This window comes from Gaeumannomyces tritici (assembly GCF_000145635.1).
Source record: "Gaeumannomyces tritici R3-111a-1 unplaced genomic scaffold supercont2.3, whole genome shotgun sequence".
Taxonomy (NCBI): Eukaryota; Fungi; Ascomycota; class Sordariomycetes; order Magnaporthales; family Magnaporthaceae; genus Gaeumannomyces; species Gaeumannomyces tritici.
In genome coordinates, this window is record NW_008804547.1 from 5,415,983 (window position 1) to 5,434,868 (window position 18,886).

At 57.3% G+C, this 18,886-nt stretch overlaps 6 protein-coding genes across 6 annotated transcripts; 4 read left to right on the plus strand and 2 right to left on the minus strand.

Moving 5' to 3' along the window:
• Window positions 1-579: 579 nt before the first annotated feature.
• GGTG_06941 (hypothetical protein) lies at window positions 580-738 on the plus strand (the record flags this gene model as incomplete). The annotated part of the gene is made up of 1 exon (XM_009224763.1): window positions 580-738. One exon carries the CDS (start codon window positions 580-582, stop codon window positions 736-738), a length of 159 nt encoding a protein of 52 aa, XP_009223027.1.
• Window positions 739-1,576: 838 nt separating this feature from the next.
• GGTG_06942 (hypothetical protein) lies at window positions 1,577-1,909 on the plus strand (the record flags this gene model as incomplete). The annotated part of the gene is made up of 1 exon (XM_009224764.1): window positions 1,577-1,909. One exon carries the CDS (start codon window positions 1,577-1,579, stop codon window positions 1,907-1,909), a length of 333 nt encoding a protein of 110 aa, XP_009223028.1.
• Window positions 1,910-4,611: 2,702 nt separating this feature from the next.
• On the plus strand, window positions 4,612-7,884 carry GGTG_06943 (hypothetical protein). Its single transcript, XM_009224765.1, has 4 exons — window positions 4,612-4,894; window positions 5,131-5,391; window positions 5,468-5,752; window positions 5,823-7,884. Exons 1-4 carry the CDS (start codon window positions 4,633-4,635, stop codon window positions 5,927-5,929), a joined length of 915 nt encoding a protein of 304 aa, XP_009223029.1. The 5' UTR covers window positions 4,612-4,632; the 3' UTR covers window positions 5,930-7,884.
• Window positions 7,885-10,230: 2,346 nt separating this feature from the next.
• On the minus strand, window positions 10,231-10,969 carry GGTG_06944 (hypothetical protein). The gene is made up of 2 exons (XM_009224766.1): window positions 10,533-10,969; window positions 10,231-10,377 (listed from the first exon to the last, which is right to left on the minus strand). The coding sequence occupies exon 1, from the start codon at window positions 10,802-10,804 to the stop codon at window positions 10,535-10,537; it is 270 nt and encodes an 89-aa protein (XP_009223030.1). The 5' UTR covers window positions 10,805-10,969; the 3' UTR covers window positions 10,231-10,377; window positions 10,533-10,534.
• A 3,441-nt stretch (window positions 10,970-14,410) lies between these two features.
• On the minus strand, window positions 14,411-14,629 carry GGTG_06945 (hypothetical protein; the record flags this gene model as incomplete). The annotated part of the gene is made up of 1 exon (XM_009224767.1): window positions 14,411-14,629. The coding sequence occupies one exon, from the start codon at window positions 14,627-14,629 to the stop codon at window positions 14,411-14,413; it is 219 nt and encodes a 72-aa protein (XP_009223031.1).
• A 2,681-nt stretch (window positions 14,630-17,310) lies between these two features.
• On the plus strand, window positions 17,311-18,394 carry GGTG_06946 (hypothetical protein; the record flags this gene model as incomplete). The annotated part of the gene is made up of 4 exons (XM_009224768.1): window positions 17,311-17,449; window positions 17,614-17,659; window positions 18,035-18,147; window positions 18,255-18,394. The coding sequence occupies 4 exons, from the start codon at window positions 17,311-17,313 to the stop codon at window positions 18,392-18,394; spliced, it is 438 nt and encodes a 145-aa protein (XP_009223032.1).
• Window positions 18,395-18,886: the final 492 nt, after the last annotated feature.

The following is an 18,886-nucleotide window of genomic DNA, read 5'->3' on the forward strand; positions in this document are numbered from 1 at the left end:
GTTCGTCGCCACTTTTCCCTCTACTTCTACCTCTCCCTCTCTCTATGCTGTGTGTCTCTTCCCTCACCTTTTTGACGCACGCCCCTTCCCTCTCCCCCTCTCGACCACCTCTCCCCTGGCCCTGACGGCGACCACCCCCCTTGTCTTCGCGGGTTCGGTCGCTCGTTCGCGGGCCGAAACAACCATGATCCTATCCACACATCCATTGACTGTGCATTCCTCTATCTTTTTGCCATATTGGATTAGCTGTTTTCTTTTCTTTTTCTTTTTTCTTCTTTTTTTCGCGACACGGCAGCTTCCCTGGCCTTGGCCTCGAAAGGGTGGCCGGGCCCTGCTTAGTGAGAGCATGAGCAGCAAGACATACCTAAGCAAGAGTGGGAGAGGCAGTATCAAGAGACCGTATCAAGAGACAGAGACACCGAGGGACACCGAGATAGCATCGACCGAGGATGCGCCACCGGCAGACAGACGGAGGAGCATGCGGCATAGGAAACAAGCGACATATGTCGCTTGGCACAACCCAAAATCGTACTCCTGGCTATTGGCACGAGTGCGATGGAACATCAGGCATAAGGAAAAATGGCGAAAACCTTCTCTGCGCCCGTGGCCCGGCCTGCCGCCCTGATTTCCCGCGTCATCGTCTGCCCACCTTCTCCGTCTTCATGCCTGGGCCCATCACACACCGAGACGGGGCAGAGCATATGGGGACCGGCCTGGGGGGTCTCAGCCGTCGGGTGATGGCATGTTTGCGCAACGGCATTATATGCATGCCCGCCAAAGAAGGCAGCCAGGGGGCAGGTTGACGTTGTACCAGCACTGACCTTTTGGCCCCGCGCACCCCGACGGGAAGGAGAGGAGCGCTCACGCGTCTGTCCCCATACGGTAACCCGCGTACAGTAGGTGTGTGCAGCATTTGATAGGGGAGATAGCAGTTTGGCCATTTCCCCATGCGCTGAGGGGCAGGCGGGCGGGCGGGCGCGGGGCCATCACCGTCACTTAACCTATCGGTAGGCCAGTAATAAAACAAAAAGCTATCTGGGCCCCCAAACCTAATGTACAGGGACCCGTAGTGACTCTGGCAGCGGTCTGGGTGGGCCTGGGCCCGGGGCCGTCGGATTGAAAGCGAGCAGCAGAGTCCCAGCGTCCTGTCTTTGTCTTGTTTTGCTCAAGCCTGCCCAGTCCGAGGTGGGTTTTGCGAGGTTGCGCGGCCCATCCATGCCGTCACCCTCGAGGGGGCGGGAGAGAAGGCCACTGGGATCCCTCCTCCTGGTCGTTTAAAACGTCGAGGAGTGATGGGTGGGATGGGTCTGATGAGGTTGAGATGAAGAATGCAACGGGACAAGGTAAAGGTAGCCTTTGCGCCGCGTACCGACAGTACCTTATCCGTGTATGGCAGGTATGTGTGCAGAGATGCTCCAACCCCCGTCGTGCGGTGCGTGCGCCGGGCTCCAGTCGAAGGTGCCTTGCCTCCTTGCCTCCTTGCCTCTTTGCCTCTTTGCCTCTTTATGCTATGCTGTCTGTCCAACGGGGCGGGCGCCTGCTCATGGAAAAAGTGTCTGGCGCGGGCTGCTGGCCAATGGCATGCGGGCAGTACGTCCGCGCGCTAATTGGGAGAGCAGGGAGAGGCAGGTTCAAGGGAAACGCGGTCGATGACGACAGGGGAGGGAAGCCATGTCGGCGGCAGGCGGCTTGGCGAGGGGTCGCGATTGCCCCCTTCGAATCGCATGAGGCAGGCCCAGAGGGGGTCGCCCCTGGTCGGACCGTTTCTAGAAAGAAGGGGAAAGAGAGGAGGGAAAGGGAAGGAAAAAAACAAAAAACAAGGGTTCCCAAGCAAGGCTGTCCAGGAGGCTTGCCTGGCAGCGAGGCTTTTCCCACCCTACCGTCCCCACTAGCGACCCCTGGGCATTAACAGAGGTGGGGGACAATAATGAAGGGGCCAGGATGTATTGGAATTTGGAAGACGAGAAGCCGGGCGTGAAGTGCAGGACGTGTGTGTGCGTGGACTGCACCCAGGACTGCACCCAGGAAAATCTCGGCTGGAGTAGCCTCCGACACAGAGGCCGCATCAGCCATGTCGATGTAAAAACAGAGAGGGAACCCCAGACTGTGGGTGTCAAACATTGGCATGTTTTCTCCGCACTGCGCGCCGAGTGCGCGTGTTTCTTGGTTGAACGGATTTCCTTGGTTGTTGGAGTATGTGGTGGTCTGTACTATATGTAGAGCAGGGCAGGGCAGGGCAGGGAGGGCCAGTATCAAAAGGGCAATCTGGGCAGTCGACAGTTAATCGGCGTTTCATGTGTCAGCTCCCGAGGTGGACAGTCGGGGCAGCCAGGGCAACAAGGGCAGGTGCTGCCAATGCTGCGGTGCGGACGTATTTTGGCGACCTTTAGTGCTGGGAACGGCAGGCACGGTACAGCACAGTACAATACAGTCTAGTCCACAAAATCCAGAATCCAGAGCGCCTTCTCTCGCTACACAGTACGTGGTGGCTCCTGCCGGCAATGAAGAGGGCCTTGTCCATGGCGTTCCATTCATTGCGAGCCCCCCCATTGGTAGGACCAGACAGGGTGGCCTAGGAAACCTGCCAAGACACTAGCGTAAACTCTATTTCGCTGCAGCACCACATTCACCACTTGCTTGCTTGGGACAGATCACAGCCACCACCGCGAACACACACACGTGCAGCCCGGGCAGTAGGAAAACAAGCAAAAGCCTCGGGAGGGGCTCTCCACGCTGGTGGCAGGGAGGAGCCCGCAGTCCACCGCCCGCCAGCCAGCCAACCACCGCCACGGCCCCGGAACCGAACATTTCGAGTGAGGGCAGGCCATTTGCCAACGTCTTGTCTCTAATGAACAAAGTGGTATGGTGCCTGCTGAGGGTGCGTGAGGGCAGGTGACAGACATGTCCCTCTCGCCTCCTGCCATCGAGATTCTGACGAGCGGCCGGCCGTCCGTGCCAGCAGCCAACGCATCGCACGCATCCCACGGCTGCTGCGAGAGCAAAATGTGGGATGGGGGCATGGATTGAGCGGAGGGGGAGGGGGCGTGTCTGCAAGACGGCCCTCTGAAGACGTTGGTCGTTTCTTTCTTTTGATCTTCTTTCCCTTCCTTTCTCACTTTGTTCGCTAGTGCATAACGCCAGTCGGGAAGAAAGCATTGCACAACGCCCAGTTTGTCGCAGGCCGACGTCAAGGTCCAGGGGTTACCTATTTTTTTCCTGGTGGTTTTTATTAATACTCCTCGCTTCGAGCCCCCTCCCCTGTCATCGCACACCCCGACCACTTGTCCCGGCGAGAAGTCCGCGGTAGGCCAGCCAAGTAAAACAAATCCGCAGCTTTTTTCTTTCTTTTCTTTCCCCTTCCACTGTCGCTTTTACACACCAACCATCCTGTGCGGTGTACACTACATGCAGCCACTACCTAGCAGTGGCCGGAAAAACAAAGTTCCTGGCTTGCTCGAATCCCCCGGCCGGCAGGCTACGGTTGTTGCGTCAGAGCTCGGGCCAACTAGACTCGTTCCCACCGCACACCCCCTCTCCCCAGAGCTAGCCAAAGCATAGTTCATGGGGGTTCCAGGCCTACCACGTACTCTCGGATAGCTTGCGGGCGCTCTGCACCCCATGGCACTATCCCTACCTGGGTAGGACTGCAGAGAAGACTGCTGCTGATGATGCACCCACCAGCACAGTCCCGGCAGGCAGGCAAGGAAGTGCGGGAGCATGTACAGTACACACGCGCCGTCACCTTAGTGAGCTGCTGGCTGCGTGCCATCCTGTACGTAAGTGAGATGAGGTATCAATCTGGCCGTCTCCTGTCGTGTACACGCTCCACAGCATATGTCTGGCGCGGTCTGTGAGTACAGCCCAGTACGTATCTGCCTACCTACACGTCCCATGCATGGTTGATGGATACCTCACTCGCACCCCTTGCACAGTCCGTTGCACACTGGACTGCTGCACAGAGAGGGCTGCATAGCTGCCACCGCACACAGCAGGCACAGAACCTCAGGGTCCCCTCTACGGCCCACGATATAGACGGTGTACAGCATGCTATGGGGCCCCAAGTGGGTAGGTATGCACAGGACGCACGCAGCAGGAAGCTGTGTCGGTGTGTATGCGATACAGACCTGACGAGGCAACCTGCTTGCTTGCTTGCCCGGAGCTGTCGGCTTGTTGGTATTGCGTCCATGTCTGTGCTGATGCCGCTAGCGCTGGGTAGAGGCAGTACGGACGGTCATGGACGGAGGGCCAGTGCGGACAAGGCAGGCTGCGACGAGGCACGGAGTACAAAGTACATGCTCCCAGGAGCCCGTCTCTTTCTGTTGTGCACACGCCCTCTTGCCCACGCACCCACCCATCACCTGCCTGACCCTTCCCATCCTGGTGCACGTCCAAAGACGCACCGATCTTCGATCCACAAAGGTGCATCCCTGTCGCTCGTCTTGCCGGGGGCTCCCCAGCGAGCTGGTACTGGGTGCTACAAGGATGGTCTGGTTTTTTCTTCGACATGGCGACAACCCCAGTCGCGGCGCCGATGGATGGATCCTTGCCGGCCGGGTGGGCAGAACTCCATTGGTATCATATAATAAGCTCTCCAGACCCTGCTGTGGACCCCTCTCTCCTTCACAATCGAGAATGCTGAGCTTGGGCCTTGTAGACGTGGGAATTAAAGAACGAGCTCAAGTGAAACAACAATTCCAGCCTGCCCTCTCCTCGTTCCCCATCAAGAACCCCGTCCCTCTCCTCGTCCACAGGACCATGGCTCTTTATAACTCGTCCTCATCCTCGTTGTCCTCCACCTCGCAGTTCAGCTCTCCCACAGCTTCCCCCAGAGACTCCACCACAACGATGACTCGATCACCATCAGCCGAGCCGAGCAAGCCCACCAAGCGGAAGGGTAAGTCATGACTTGCGCCGTCCTTCCCCACGCTCGGAGTCAAGACCCTCCTACAGCGTCGCGCGCTACCAACGGCCACGCTGTCGGAGCTCGGCTCCGGGGGCCTTTGAAGACCTGTGGATGGTGCTGTGCGCGGCGTCAGTCGCCGCCCCCGCCGCCGCAGTCTTTGTGGCTCTTCTCTTGGTACGAGCAAGAAAGGAAAATGCTAACATAGGCACCTCACCCCCACCCACCAGGCACCCGCAGCGTCTCGACCCTGACGCCGTCGCAGCTGGCCAGGAAGCGGGCCAACGATAGGGAGGCGCAGAGGGCGATCCGGGCCAGGACCAAAGAGCACATCGAGCGCCTCGAGCGCGAGGTCGAGGAACTCAAGAGCAAGCAGAACCGCGACGAAACCCTCCAGGAGCTCATCCGGAAAAACAAGGCGCTCGAGAAGGAGCTGATGCGCCTGCGCGAGAGTTACGGAATTCCCACATCCCACCCCTATCCCACGCCATGTGAGTATAGCCGACTTCCCTCCCGCGTCTGCCGTTTTGGGTGCTAATACGTCCACCTCCCCCCCCCCCTCCCCAGTATACGACGATTCGGGAGTTTCCAGCCGCGCATCCTCATCCTTTGGACAGCATTCACCGGATTACCACCAGGTCGGAGAGTATGGAGCATCCTACCTGCCAACCCCCGAGCCCTCCGAACAATGGACATCAGTCTTACCTTGCTCCAACGTTTCAAGCCCAGCATCATCCGGAACCGCGGAAGAATACGGCTACATCCCGACCAGCGTGCCCTCCAGACTCGAAGGACTTCCTCCGACATCCCGTGTTGGCAGCGCCGACATGAAATACGAGGATATGGACAATGGTGAGTTTTTCCCCCTGTGTTTTCGCCGCCGAGAGAGAAGCGACACCCGAATTCTAACCCGTTCCTTCAGAAAACGGCTACCCGCGGGCGAACCCGGTGCAGCTGCCTCCGACCTACATGCACCAGCAGTCATGGAACATGTACCCCGTCTACTACCCTCAGTCTCCGGCTCTCTGAAACCTACCACCACTCCAGGCCCGGCCTCGCCGGGTCGGGCTTCTGTCTGCAACCTCCCTCGGGCGAGTTCCCACTTTCTCGCCCCAGCACGACAGCGGCCCAAAAACTCCACCCGGCAACCAACGCCGAGGCGAGCCCACGCCCACGGACGATCACGGCTTTTTTTTCCTCCTCCGACATGAGGGAAGAAGAGAAGAAAAATCAACGCTGCAAAGGAACCTTGCCAAGGCTGCTGGACCCAATCTGGTAACCCGGCAGGCATCGATCTGTCGGTTGTGGTGGCGAAAGCGTGCTTGCACGTCATTGGCGCGATCTAAGCCAGTCCGTTCATTGGAGCAGAATGGAGTTTGTTGTTGGGTGGGCGATGCAAGTGGCGGCCAGAGACATTGGACCGAGCACCGAAAAAAAGAAAAGGAAAAAAAAAGAAGAAGCAGCATCACCGCCGCCCGCCTGCTGCCGCCCCACGCGCCGCATCCCACCACCAAAAAAACCACCGCCCCCCGGACCGACACGCTTCCAGATGCGGGAGAAAACAGAATGAGAAAAAAGTGGCTTCATCCTATATCGCCTCTCGCTCAAAGTCTTGCAGTCCCTCTACTTTTTTTTTTTCATTTTGCTTTCTGGAAGGACTGCATTCCGATCATTCTGCCGCAGACAACAACAAAAAAAAGGTCCATCCGACCCGAAGCGCCATCAACAGTCTCAAGGCGCCTCTTTGGTCACTCGCTGATCTCCCTCCCCTCGCCAAGAAGAACTAAAAGGGTAACGAAGAAGAAAAGGGAGGTTGCAGCGGAGGAGGCGCTGAGACAATGCGGCTCCACGCGCACACAGGATTGCCTCGCACACACACACACACACACACACGCATCCACTACCACCACTACCAACCACCACAATCCCCAACCAACCATCGCGCGCTCGCCATCACTGCACCCTGTCCGTCAGGCCTGGCCTTGCATTTGGGTTCGGCCTGCCACGCGCGGACGGTCCCTCCCGCCACGTGGAGTTTTTTTTTTGTTCCCCAGCATACGAAGGAGCTCCCCTCCTATGGGAGCTTACACGTTTTCTTATTTCTATTCACTTGATGTTTTATGCAATATCCATGTTTTACGCAATATCAGGTCTTCTTTTATTAGATATAACTGGGATTCGTCTTTTCTTTTTTTGTTATCTATTTTTTACTTCTTGGGCACAAGGCTGGCTGGGAAAATCCAGTTATTTTTGGATGGCAGGAGGGTACAGGCCATGGGGGCCTGGGCGTTACAACAAATTCAACCATGTCATTTTTGCTCATCTCTCCGCTTTTATGCTTGACACTCTGACCTGCTTCGCGCTATTCTCCTATCTCTTTTTTTTTTTTGCCTGGGTCTGCATGGATGTTGTTGTGGTGTGTGCAAATGCAAGCCACCAATCTTGAGCTTCCCGCCCTCCAATTGGCTTCCCCTCTCGCCGCGCTAGCATTCTTCCTGCAATTCTCTTTGGCAAAAGTTGCTAATTTCGTCCTTGGCCGCATTTCATTATTGTCTCTTTTTCGGCATCTCGCTTTAGTGTCTGTCGGTGACTCCGGTCCCCCGTCTTCCTCTTGGCATGTCTGGTTATTGCCTGTGGGTGAAGGGGGTTTCCAGAAGCCGCCTTTTTGCTTTTTTTTTGTTTGTTTTTTGCTCTCTCCTTCTTTTCACGTGTATATGGACTATATGCTTCCGTAATGATTAGATGTGGCGCAAATTTCGAGGGCCGGCGGCGTTCAAGGTTATGGCTGAAGACGACTCGTTGGGCGAATGAAACAAAAAAATAAAAATAAAAATAAAAATAAGGCGCATTCCATTTTTTCTCTGCTGAGGACCACATCCAGCGGACTTATCTTGCTAGAAAAAGCCCGACTACTACACTTTGATGTCGCTTCTTTTTGTCCGACATCATGTCTCTCTGCGGACACTTGTCCGCCAATCAACGTGGGGGCCGCTTAGCTCGTCAAGACATGACAAAAAAAAAAGATATTGGCGTTCACACCGCATGTTTCTCCCTCCCTCAATAAATTGACCACAAAAACGACCTACGCCGGCCGCCAATTAGGCCACACAGTTCTTGGCGCCGGCCGCCCTGTGCGTGCGTGTGTGTGTGTGTGTGTGTGTGTGTGTGTGTGTGTGTGTGTGTGTGTATGTGCGTGTCGCTTGCGCGCTGGGAGGGAGGGGGCTGGGCGGGCAACGATGAACGAACGAGCGAACGACGACTCCGAGCCGACATCGGCGAGTGGGTTAATTTTCCCACAAAGTCCGCCCGAGAGAGGGGCCTTTGGCCGGCCACGCACCTCTCCCCTCGCTTGCCTGTCGCTAAGCTGCTGCCCAGAGCTGCAGGCCCCATGGCGGTATACAACTTGTTTTTTTTGTGAGGGTGTGGTGGGGGTGTTCATTTTCCCTTTCTTTCTTTCCCCTTGGGTCTCCCTCCCTTTTTTTTTTCCTGTCCTGGTGATCTGCGCGGTATATTCGCTGTCTGCCGAGACTGGCGTCGTATCAATCATTATTGGCCATATGTTATGCAGCGTATGCGACGGGGATGTGTCGGAGAAAACAGTGAAAAAGAAGGAGGGGAGAAGAGACAAAAAAAAGCAAGTCAAATCCAAAAAAAAAAAAAAAGGGGGGGGGGGTACTTCCAGTGACGTCGCTTGCCTTTCAGCATAGAGCTTTCACCATTGCGGCAGCTGCCTTGAGGCTGTGAAACCACCCCAGTTTGAACCATTATGCTTAACCCTCGGGAAAGACGGTCCAAATTTGGCATCAGGGATAGCAGGCAAAGAAAGAGGGCAGAAATAACAATAACATGACAAAGAGTGATCTCTCACCCCCCAGCCGTGCTACTGCCAGGTTCTCCCAATCAGAAACGGCAACCGTCGAGGCAGCCTAACCCAGGGCGGGCTCATTGGGTACCCAACCTAGCCTAGGGCCTGCAGGCTGGATTGCAAGGGGCCCGGTTGTAGCGGGTAGTAGCAAAGCAGCACCGGCAACAGCGACGGTAGCGGTAGCGGTAGCGGTCGCGGTAGCCAACAGCGGCATTCCCCCCCCCTTGACCACCATCACCACCACCCTTGTTCCCACGCAATCATGGTGATGTCTCCTCTCCTTAGTGCGCGTAGAGCATCATTGCTGATCTCCAAACCTCGTGTCTCCGGCCCCTGTCGCCGCTGGTGCCACAACCAAGTAAGCGAGGCCAGCAACCCAGCTAGCCGAGCTAGCCCTAGCGGGGGAGTGGGCGCACGCGCGCGGTCGCGCGCCAAACATACAGAGCAAAAGACCAGCAGCTCTCGGCGGGCGCGCTTGGCCGCCCGCGCCCCCCCTGTCCTGTAGGAGCGCGCGCGCCTGGTTGGGCTATGGGGAATCAAGGTGGCCCAGCGGGCGCATGGACCGCAAGGCGTGCCCACTAAACCAAACAGGGCGTCGAACTCGTGGTAATGGGGGAGGACCCCATAGCCCCCTCCCTGGTCGTGGGGCCTGTCATCCAACCCTTGGGCACCGTTTAATTTGTCCGCTTTCAGCATGCCTATCCTCACCGAGGGTGGTTCCCTTCTGCTCACTGTTAGGTACCACCAAGGTTCCACCCAGACCAAGGGCTCTCGGGGAAAGGGGCACGGGGAAACGAAAAGCAGGGATGGGAAACCGACAAGAGAGAGAGAACCCAGGGAAATGGGAAGATCCCCCCCTGGAAAGCGACGCTGGAAAGCAACGCTAGGAAATGCAATTGTCGACCGACGGCTGGGGCGTCTGGGGGCGGTAATACAGCGACCGGCATTGCTTCGGCTGCTCTCCACCACACCATTCAAGCACTAGGTACATGTAGGGCGCCCGAGCAAGGGGGTGTCGAGGTGTCTGCACAGTTGGTTACTGTGTAGGTATTGTTGGCCTCTTTCTGTCTCTTATCACCTGCATCCTTCTTTGCTGTCTCTGCGTCGACGCATCCTGTCGCCCTTGGTGTTCAGCTGTGCCATGTGACCCCGAGGCGGCGCCGGGATTCACTTTGTCATGATATCGTAATTGCTTGCTTTGCCCGTCTCAGACGAGCTAGTCCAGCCCGGCGCGCGCTAGACGGGCCGCTATGGAAGAGGCTTGAACGCGGCGTGGGTTGACGTCTGTCTCGCCGCCACGCTCTGGCTTCCATCACGTAACACGAGGATTCACGGGAAGTACGCACTGATGGCCGCACGGTGAGGTAGGGCAGAGGTTGACGTCGGGCTTCTGTCCTGTTTGAACCCCTACAGGTCCCAGGGATCACAAACCTTGGTACGGTGGATCCTGGTGATACATCAGTTTGGCTTGGTTTTCTAAGGAACGGAATGTATTTTGCATCCGCCGCACTGGGGTTTGTGAGCCCTGGGACCTGCACGCAACAGGGATTGGGGTTTGATGGGACGATTTTCTGGTGGCAGGGGCAGTGGAAACGCCGTTGCCACCGTAGCCCTAGCGGTTGAAAGAAGGCTCACGTTGCGGCCAGGGTGCTTAGATTAAGTACGAGTCCACTAGCACTGGCGCCGTCTGTTTGTGTTCGGCGACTCGGCCGGAGCAGAGGCCCTCGGAGGAAAGACTTTCGGAGGCGGTCATGACGGCGTACGCACCTCTAAGTTGATGGAACTGTCGACCCAAACCCAAGGTCCTCGGCTCGGTTGCCAGTGCTACCTGCCGCAGTGGGAAGGTTGGTGCATGAGGTGAGGTGCCACGTAGGTACCAGGTAGGCAGCGCCTCCACCGGCACTCATCTCTTCCTCGCTCGATGTTGAAACAAAAACCGGACCAGGCTGCGAGGGCGCATTGTAGCTGGCGTCGCTACCCACCACTTGCACTGTCATCAAGCACCAGTACCACCCACCACCCAATTCCATCGCGGACATGGGTGGGCGACAGAGCTCAGGCGCAAGGGTTTCTGCGGGGCTTAGCGCCTGTAGGGCCCTGCCTGGGCGAGGCAACCCCGTTCGGAACCATGGGAAACGCCGCTGCGGCCAAAGTGGAAAGAAAGGAGAGAAGCGAGAAACACAAGAGGAATCGATGAATCTCACTTGCCCACCAGGGTGAAATGGATCCTGAAAGGAGAAAGAAAAAAACGGTGCACAGGGCCATGGGAATCAAGAGCGGGAAAAAAAAAAAAAAAAAGGGATGGTGCCCATGGGCGAATTAGGTCGCGCGGAGCCTTGCTCGGACGTAGCTCCTGCAGTTGTGATTGGCCTGGAGTCGAGAGGCAAGGGAGGTCGGCGAAATATGCGAAACGGCAGGAACAACCCCCACGGATTGCTTGGACTTGGTCGGAGACAAAGTAGCCCGCGCATGGAACACAAGGCCATCCGCACATCCATTTGCCTTTTCTTTACCCCACAATCTATCGTCCTTCATTACCAAGTTGGTAGTGTACCGCGACAGGAATACAATATGGGTGCATCACTGTTCCAGTTGCATCGTCATTCCTCGAAAACGGGGCGCCCCCTCCTCACCTGGGTTCTTTCGGAACATCTTCTTTCCAGCCAGTGATGCCTGCCGCCGAGGCGCGGAATAAGCTTTGCTTCGGCTCTCCCTTTTCTTTTTCTCCTGCTGTCTCCCTTGCTTTCCCGCATCGCTCCCGTTCCCTTTCTTGGTAGTTTTATTTTTATGCGCACGAGAGTTTGCATTGCCCCAAACGGATATTTCGGTCGGGCCGGGCTGATCAGCCTCTCGCAATCCCGGCAAGGTTGACGAAACCCAGCCCTGACGCATGGACGACGCGCGCGCAGCCTCCAACAGCCGAGCGAGCGCCTGTCTTTCCCCACTTTTATCAACCCCCCATTTTGGGAATATAAAGAAGAAATAAAAGGGGGAAGAAAGAAGGAACGAAGTGCTGGGACGACCGCCTTTCCCCTCGAACCTGGGGGAACCTCCGGCCGTCCGGATGGCCGGTCGGTCGGCCAGATGTTTGGCGTGACGCCCTCCACTGCCCTCGCTGTGGGTTGGAAGGCAACCGGCTGATTGGCCAGGACCCCTGAAAACCCGTGCGCTGCAACTATACCAGGGGTCCGCATTGTTGGCACAGCTTGTACATAGGCGAGCTTGACAGCAGGCGGCCGTGATTGGCGCCAGCAGGGGAAGGCGGGGAAACTCCGGCAGAGCTAGGCTCGAAATCCTGGCCGCCGCAATGGAAGGCCCCGTTTGTGATGCTACTGGTTATCGTGGCCAAAGCTGATTTTTTTTTTCTTCTTCCTTCCCCCTGGACCCTGTTTGTGTTCTTCTCCTCGTTCCCACCACCACCTTGTATGTACAGGAAACGAAACGAAGGGCGGAAAATTCCGCACCCTACAGGAACACACGGTCTCCCCGCGTCAACGATTTCCCACCTCATTTCAGCACAGGCCGGGCATGAATGATACGAGACCCCGTTGCGATGCTCTGCCCTCTCGTCCCTCGTTTGTTTTATCTTTCCACATGCCAACGATTGCACCAATACGCTTTCCGCGTCCCGCCCTGCCCTCCTACAGTACCTAGCCCGTCGCTATAGGCGGACTAGAGCCACGCTACTGTAATGCTACATATCATAAGGACTTAACCGTAGTGAAATGCCGCAGAAGTGGGGCTGTGAGAGAGAATGAGCAAAGATACAAAGCGCCCAGAAGGACAACCTCGGGAATTGCCTGCCGGGGTACACTTTTTTAGGGCAAATTAGTGTGCATGGAAGAGATATTCGCCCGCGGCTAATTCATTCCATCAATGCCCAAGCGAGGACATAGTATCGATGCTCACCGCCATATCCCCGTTGTTCCTTGTGATTAGGTGCGCGCTAGGTTGCAATCATTCATTTGTGTTGAAGGTGTGTGTGGTGTGTGAGGTGTGTGAGGTGTGTGAGGTGTGTGAGGTGTGTGAGGTGTGTGAGGTGTGTGAGGTGTGCGTGGTGTGTGTGGCGCGCAGTGCATGCATTACAAGTTGCAGGGTCGGGCAAAAATCGGGCAGGCAGGAAAAGTGTTTTACCGGCCGAGGCCGTGTCGCCATCTTGAGGCGTTGGCGGCGTCGCCGCCTCTCAGGGTCGGACGGGAGCGGCTCGCCGAATTTGGCGGCTTCATCCACCCGCCGGCCAAACGGCGTAAAGCCCCGAGTAGCATCGGAGAAGCTCGTTTTTAATTACGGTACAGTGCGCGAGTGTCCCCTGTTGGAAACGATCCTGGACGTTCGTTGTTTGAGAGGTGGATGTTGTTGTCTTTGCTCGACAGCCTGCAGCGATTTGCGGTCGTCAGGGTCTGGCAGCCAGCCAGTGGGTGTGGGGGCGTGCGTGCGTGCGTGCGAAATGCTGGGGTATGGGATCTGCATGCCTGCCCGCCTGCCAGGAAGGGAAAAGCCCAAGCCAAGTGCGAAAAAGCGCCACGACGCGAGCCAAGGCGAGCCAAGGCGATCGGCTTCTTTTTTTTGCTTTAGCTTCTCTCCGGTTTCTTTCCCGTTCGGTCCAAGCGCGATGTCGTCTTATGTAACCACACCACCCTACCTCACCTTGCCCAAGGGGCAGCTGCGACCGGCCGGCCAAACCTGACACACTCCTTGGGCAGCCGCGCCCAATCAGCGGGGCCCAAACAACCTTCTACCAAACAGCAGCAGCACGAGGCAAACGAGAACGGCCGCTAAGGAAGCGTGCCCTCGTCCCAACACACGACACCGCACCGCACACCACCACCACCACCACACACGACAGCTCCCCAGCCTGTGCGTGCCATTGACGCTAGAGCCAGGCTAGCCGACGCCAGGCCCTTTTGAGGAAGAGCCCTCGAGTCGGGGCTCTTTCTCGAAGGTCACCAATCCGCTCCCTGGTACTAGGTGGTAGCCTGCCTCCTGATGTCGGCCTTGTGTCCGCCACCAGCAGGCCGGCGAGGCCAACCTCCTTTCGATACGAGCCTTGATAGTCGCTCTTGGCCTCATTCGGACAATCGGCACCAGAGACATGCTCGACGGCCTGTGTCTGAGCCTAGGTGCCGAGGTAGGGACTGCTATCCGAGAATACCGCCTCCCCGCGCCACCGAGCACCATAGCATGTAACTGGTAACTGCCTACCCAGTGTGTACTTGATACTGGCTGGTGGTGCTGCCATATCCCCACCAGGCAACACGCACACCCCGCCGGCACTGCACTCGCTTCCTCGCAAATGATCACCGTCCATATGGCATTCCAGAACCACCAATATTACACGGCATATTACTTCCGGTATTGCAGTCCTTGCTCTTGCGCGGTGCAGTACGGTCGCATCGCAGGGTATGGTTGAGACAAGGAGGGGTGTCCCCTCCCTCTCACCTCCCCATCTCGCCCTGAGCTGGTTAAGTCTGTCTGGCAGGACTGCGAGCTTAGACCGCACGTGTGCTGCTCGCCCGGCCACCAAAGGCTCTCTCGCTTGCTCTTGGGTCCCTTCCTCTCGTCCCTTCCTGGGCTCTGAAAATGCCGCTGCTCGTCATATGCCATCCTTTCCTTTCGTCTCGTGTTCCTTATCGTTGCTGCAAACTTTATATTGTCACAATGACTTTTCCTTCTTCCCATGCTGCTGGGAGCAGGTCTGGCTCGTTCCAGGTCCCTCGTCGGGGCGTCGTCACTTTCTTGGTCTGATTGGTGCGGGCGAGCAGCCACGCCATATTTCCTCTGTCCATGACCAGCCCGCCCTGGCTCACCTCCATGTGGGGGACCTCCTCCCACTTCTCCATCATCCCCATCCTGGCGGTGGGCATCGTCGTCCGGGCTAGGGAACCGACAGGCACCGCTGTCGTGCAACTAACACGCAACGGTGAGGGATTCCACAGTCGCCCGCCCGCCCCATACCTGCTTCCCGCCTGATCACTTTGCCATCACTGACCGGTTTGTTTTGTGGGCCGAGGAAAAAAAAAACAAGGTTTTTTTGGCAGGCCTTGGTACGATCACCCCCTAGCTCAACCGCTCGAATCTTGATCGCCCATCTCATATCGCGATCTGTGAACCCTTGGCGGAGCGAGCGGAAACCCCATCCCCCTCCCGTCGTTTCTTGGTCTCGCTGTCTCTTCGGCCTCTCTGAGCGCGCACGCACAAGTACTGATTTTTCGGGCAGCGGAGATTGTCGTTCCCACCCACGCCTTTCCTCTTTGGCCGACAACGTGCGCGGGGTTTTTATTGTTATGTGATTCTGGCAAGCATGCTCGCATGACCGTTTCGTCAGGGGCTACGTGTGACGTGCGGATTAGCTCACCGTGGCGCTTCTGCTGCTGCCGCACCTTTTGTCAGGCCCGACAATGCTGGCTGGGATGCATCCGAAGCAAACCGGGGAGGAAGGGGAAAGGTCGGATCCGGCGGTGCTGCTTGTTGGGATGTATTCGAAGCAAGAAGGGGAAAGGCTGGGAAATGTCGCGTGGGTATTTTTCCTGTTGCCGCTATCCCAACCTTGGCAAAGCCTGACTGACGCTGGCTCCGGGCCTCGATGAAGGCAAGATGCGCCACCGAGGTTGCCCTGGGCCAAACGGGGGTCATGCTTCTCTCGCTTCCCACGCCAAAGATACACGTGGCTCTCTTCCCTGCATCGCTCCCGCGGGACGACTCGAGTGGCTTTTTTTTTTTTTTTTTTTGTTGCCCCGTGCACTACGGGATCGAATGGAGGGATGAGGAAGGGGAGTTGTCAAAAAGCAAGGATGGCGATGACGGGGAGACTAGGGGAGAGGGCATGAGAAAGACCAAACCCACGTGGCTAAACAAACATCGGTTAAGGTTCGAACTCTTGTTTGATCTTGGTGATGGGATGCCATGGTGTGGGAGGAGTGAGAAAGCAAAAAGAAAAGAAAAACCCCCAAATAAACCAAGAAGGTGATGGATGTCTAGTGCCGGATATGGAGTCCTTCTAGACGACTTCTTTGGAGGATTCGGTGCATGGTGCATCCCACACATGCGCATACACCCACCCCTCCTTCTCCTCCTAGCTCCAAACGACCACAAGCACACACGATGTCATGGTACGTATGTTACGGGAGATGTGCTTACTCGAGCCGGCTTCTGCTGCTGCCGCATTCATCCATGCATGCGCCCGTGGAAACCTGAACGCTACATACTCAAGAAGGGGGTGGGGAGTAAACTAGTACTGGGCGAATCAGAGCTCGCTGGTGACGACGGAGGGTCGAGTAGTCCGTCCTCCACCGCCTTTGTCCTGCCTGCCCGCCTGCGCCCCGAATTTGCCGGCCGAAAAAAAAAAAGGGCGGCCGGCGGTTGAATGTTGTTCCCCCTTTATGATATAGAGATAGAGAAGGAGAGCGAGAGAGAGAGAGTGTGTGTGTGGTTCTGGCTCCCACTGGAGGGCAAGGCTCCCGTCGCCTTGGCGCGATGTGGTAACAACGCACAAAAAACCCCACCCACAAACCATTTGGGCTATTGCGGCATGCCTAGCAATAGGGCAAACGGCGGTGAGAGGTATGTTGGGACAAACCAGCGCCGTCCGGAGGGAAAGGGGTGCACCCCTGTGGGAAAGACGAGAAGGACGGAGAAGTCGAGTAGCCCTGCGGCAGGCAGTCCGCCTCGGGGGGCTCGCGGGGGGGAGCTCGGGGAACGGGAGGGCGCTAGTTAGCACACACACACACACACACACACAGACACGTTTTTGGGGTTAAAACTAGTCCGAAAAAAGGACAACTCCCTAAAGGCTGGTATCTTGGCAAGGCCAACGATTTCACACACACTTTCTCCCCCTGACTTTCACTCTAACCGCCCCTGACCAGAAGGCATTCTGGTGATGCAGGCGCGCCCGTAAAAGAACCGGGGGGTGGACGTAGGCAGGTACGAACCTTCCTGTCTGTGTTCAGATTGCGATGGAAAATGAGATACAGAAACTAGTCCCTACCGGCACCCTCGTTGACGTCAGGTCTGCATGGCGTAGGTGCGGCATGGGTGTGTCAGGAGCAAGCTAGCAGCAATAGTCTAACGAGGAGGGGGAGGGGAAAAGACAGGATTGAGTGAATGCTGGACTATCGGACTAACATCGAGGTCCTGTCCTGGCTAGCGCAGTTTGATGACTGTGCATACGAGGCACACCCCGCCGAGCACGCATGTGCATGGGTGCATTGACCTTGAACTGTTTCAAGGTCTAGTAGTCCCTGGCCTCGGCGCCGCTCGGGGGGTCGGTCTAGCTCGGGCTTCTTCCCGCTCGTTGGCCATGTGCGCCTCGCCTCTTGGTGATCCCTGTCGCCAACTGATAAAAGCCTTTTCTTTCCAACACGCCCACCAGTCATCTCGAGCTAGCGCCACGAACCTTCTTGTTTTGTTCTCGAGTGTTGCATGCAACCACCACCCAAATCAGGCTCGGGGAGGACCCCTGGCGGGGGTTGGCCACGAGACACTCACGCGGCTGGCCGCTGAACCCTGAGGACCTACCACGCGAGATCGACAGTCGTGCCCAACGATGGGGTGGCAAGTGGCGCAGAGCACGGGCACCATGAGCGTCACCAGCCAGGCTTCGACGCAGCCTATCGATGGCCGAAGGAGCTGCGGCCCACCAGGAAGGAACCCAAAGGATGATCCGGGCTCGTCCCGGGCAAGCAGTAAGCAGCAAGAAGCCAGGACCAGAACCCTATGACAGCATCATCGGCCTTCTCGACCGGCATGTCGTCCAATCGCACGCCAACCAAAAGGGGAAAGATGCCCAAAAGGGGAAAAGATGCAGAGGGGCGGAAGCCCGGGTTTCTCCCCGTACGAGCACTGATAGTCTCGGTCTGGCAACAGCAGCAGCAGCAGCAGCAGCAGCAGCAACTGTGCGTGCCCGGGTGTGTTGAACGGAAAGCTCCGCAGCCGACGGCAGGCACACTCGAGACTGGACGGCGACGCGCATTGCGCATATGACCTTTTTTTCTTCTCCCTCTTGCGCGGTCAGTGTCGCGCGTTGGCGCGAGTGCGAAAAGGGAAAGATTCCAGAAAAGCGAAAAAGAAGGAATGGAAGGTGGAAACAGATGACGCTGCATGCAAAGAAGACTGGGATCGGTAGTCTCGACACGGGGACGTCATGCCACTCAGCTGCAGGGGGAAGCAAGATGCAACGGCAAGGAGGGGGCGATTCTCCGTCAAATCCCACATGTCCTGTTGGGGGCAGAGTTTCGGCCCAATGGCCGCCGCCCCTCGTAATCGCAAAGCATTGGTCTTGTGAGCGCCCGCGGTCCGAGACATAACGATACCCGATGCAATGCAATCGAGCTGGCGCAGAAGCAGCAAGGAAGGAACGGCACCTCGGACGCAGCGTTCGTCTGTTCGTGTTGTTACCTGTGGCTGAAACTGCATCTCCTAGCGTCCGCGGCTGAGGCTAAGGTCGTCGAGCCAACTCCCGAATTCACGTGGCCTGGCGACCTCGCCTAGCGGTCGACCTGGAGGCCGCCGTCACGAAACCGCGTCGGACCAGGGCAGATCAAGTAGTCGGACTATCGGGAAGACGCTCCAGGACGCCACAGACGCCGCCGCAGTTCCCTCCGGCCACCCCTGCGTACGGCGTCGCGTAGAGATTGGAGGATTGGGGTAGCGCTGGTATGGCGCTATATGAGGGGTTGCCGGCGGCAGGCAAAGCACCGAGGGTGGGCGGGCTGGGCTGGACTGGGCTGATATGCTGCAGGAAATGACGGTGTCGAGAGATTGCGGTGCGTTGTCATGTAACCGGGGCATCAACTCTGCGAGCAAGGAGGGTGTGCAAATGTCGACAGCATCGAGGCTGGCTGGGGAGGCCGGCTAGGTCGTCATCTTGGGCGGTGAGCAGGCCAAAACTGGAATGGTGGCGGCGCTCGCTAATCTCCGTCGACGACGGAGTCCCACGTGCTGCATCGGGCGGTTGCAGACACTGCACGCCCCCTGGGCAGGGAGGTACCTACCTGGGTGCCGTGCTGCTAGGTACTCAAGGCAGATGGGTGGATGGTGGATGATGTCCCTGATGGCGTACGGCGCTAGCTAACCGAGACAGAGAGCTGGCGGTAGCCAGCACAGAGCAGCGGCGGAAGAAG

What these genes read in the sequence shown, in the direction of transcription:
- GGTG_06944 (XM_009224766.1), bottom strand. Translation starts at nt 10,804, where the DNA reads ATGTCCGCGATGGAATTGGGTGGTGGGTGGTACTGGTGCTTGATGACA.
- GGTG_06943 (XM_009224765.1), top strand. Translation starts at nt 4,633, where the DNA reads ATGCTGAGCTTGGGCCTTGTAGACGTGGGAATTAAAGAACGAGCTCAA. An exon ending in CAAGCCCACCAAGCGGAAGG is followed by an intron (nt 4,895 to 5,130) that starts GTAAGTCATGAC and finishes CCCACCCACCAG; the next exon opens with GCACCCGCAGCGTCTCGACC. An exon ending in ATACGAGGATATGGACAATG is followed by an intron (nt 5,753 to 5,822) that starts GTGAGTTTTTCC and finishes CCGTTCCTTCAG; the next exon opens with AAAACGGCTACCCGCGGGCG.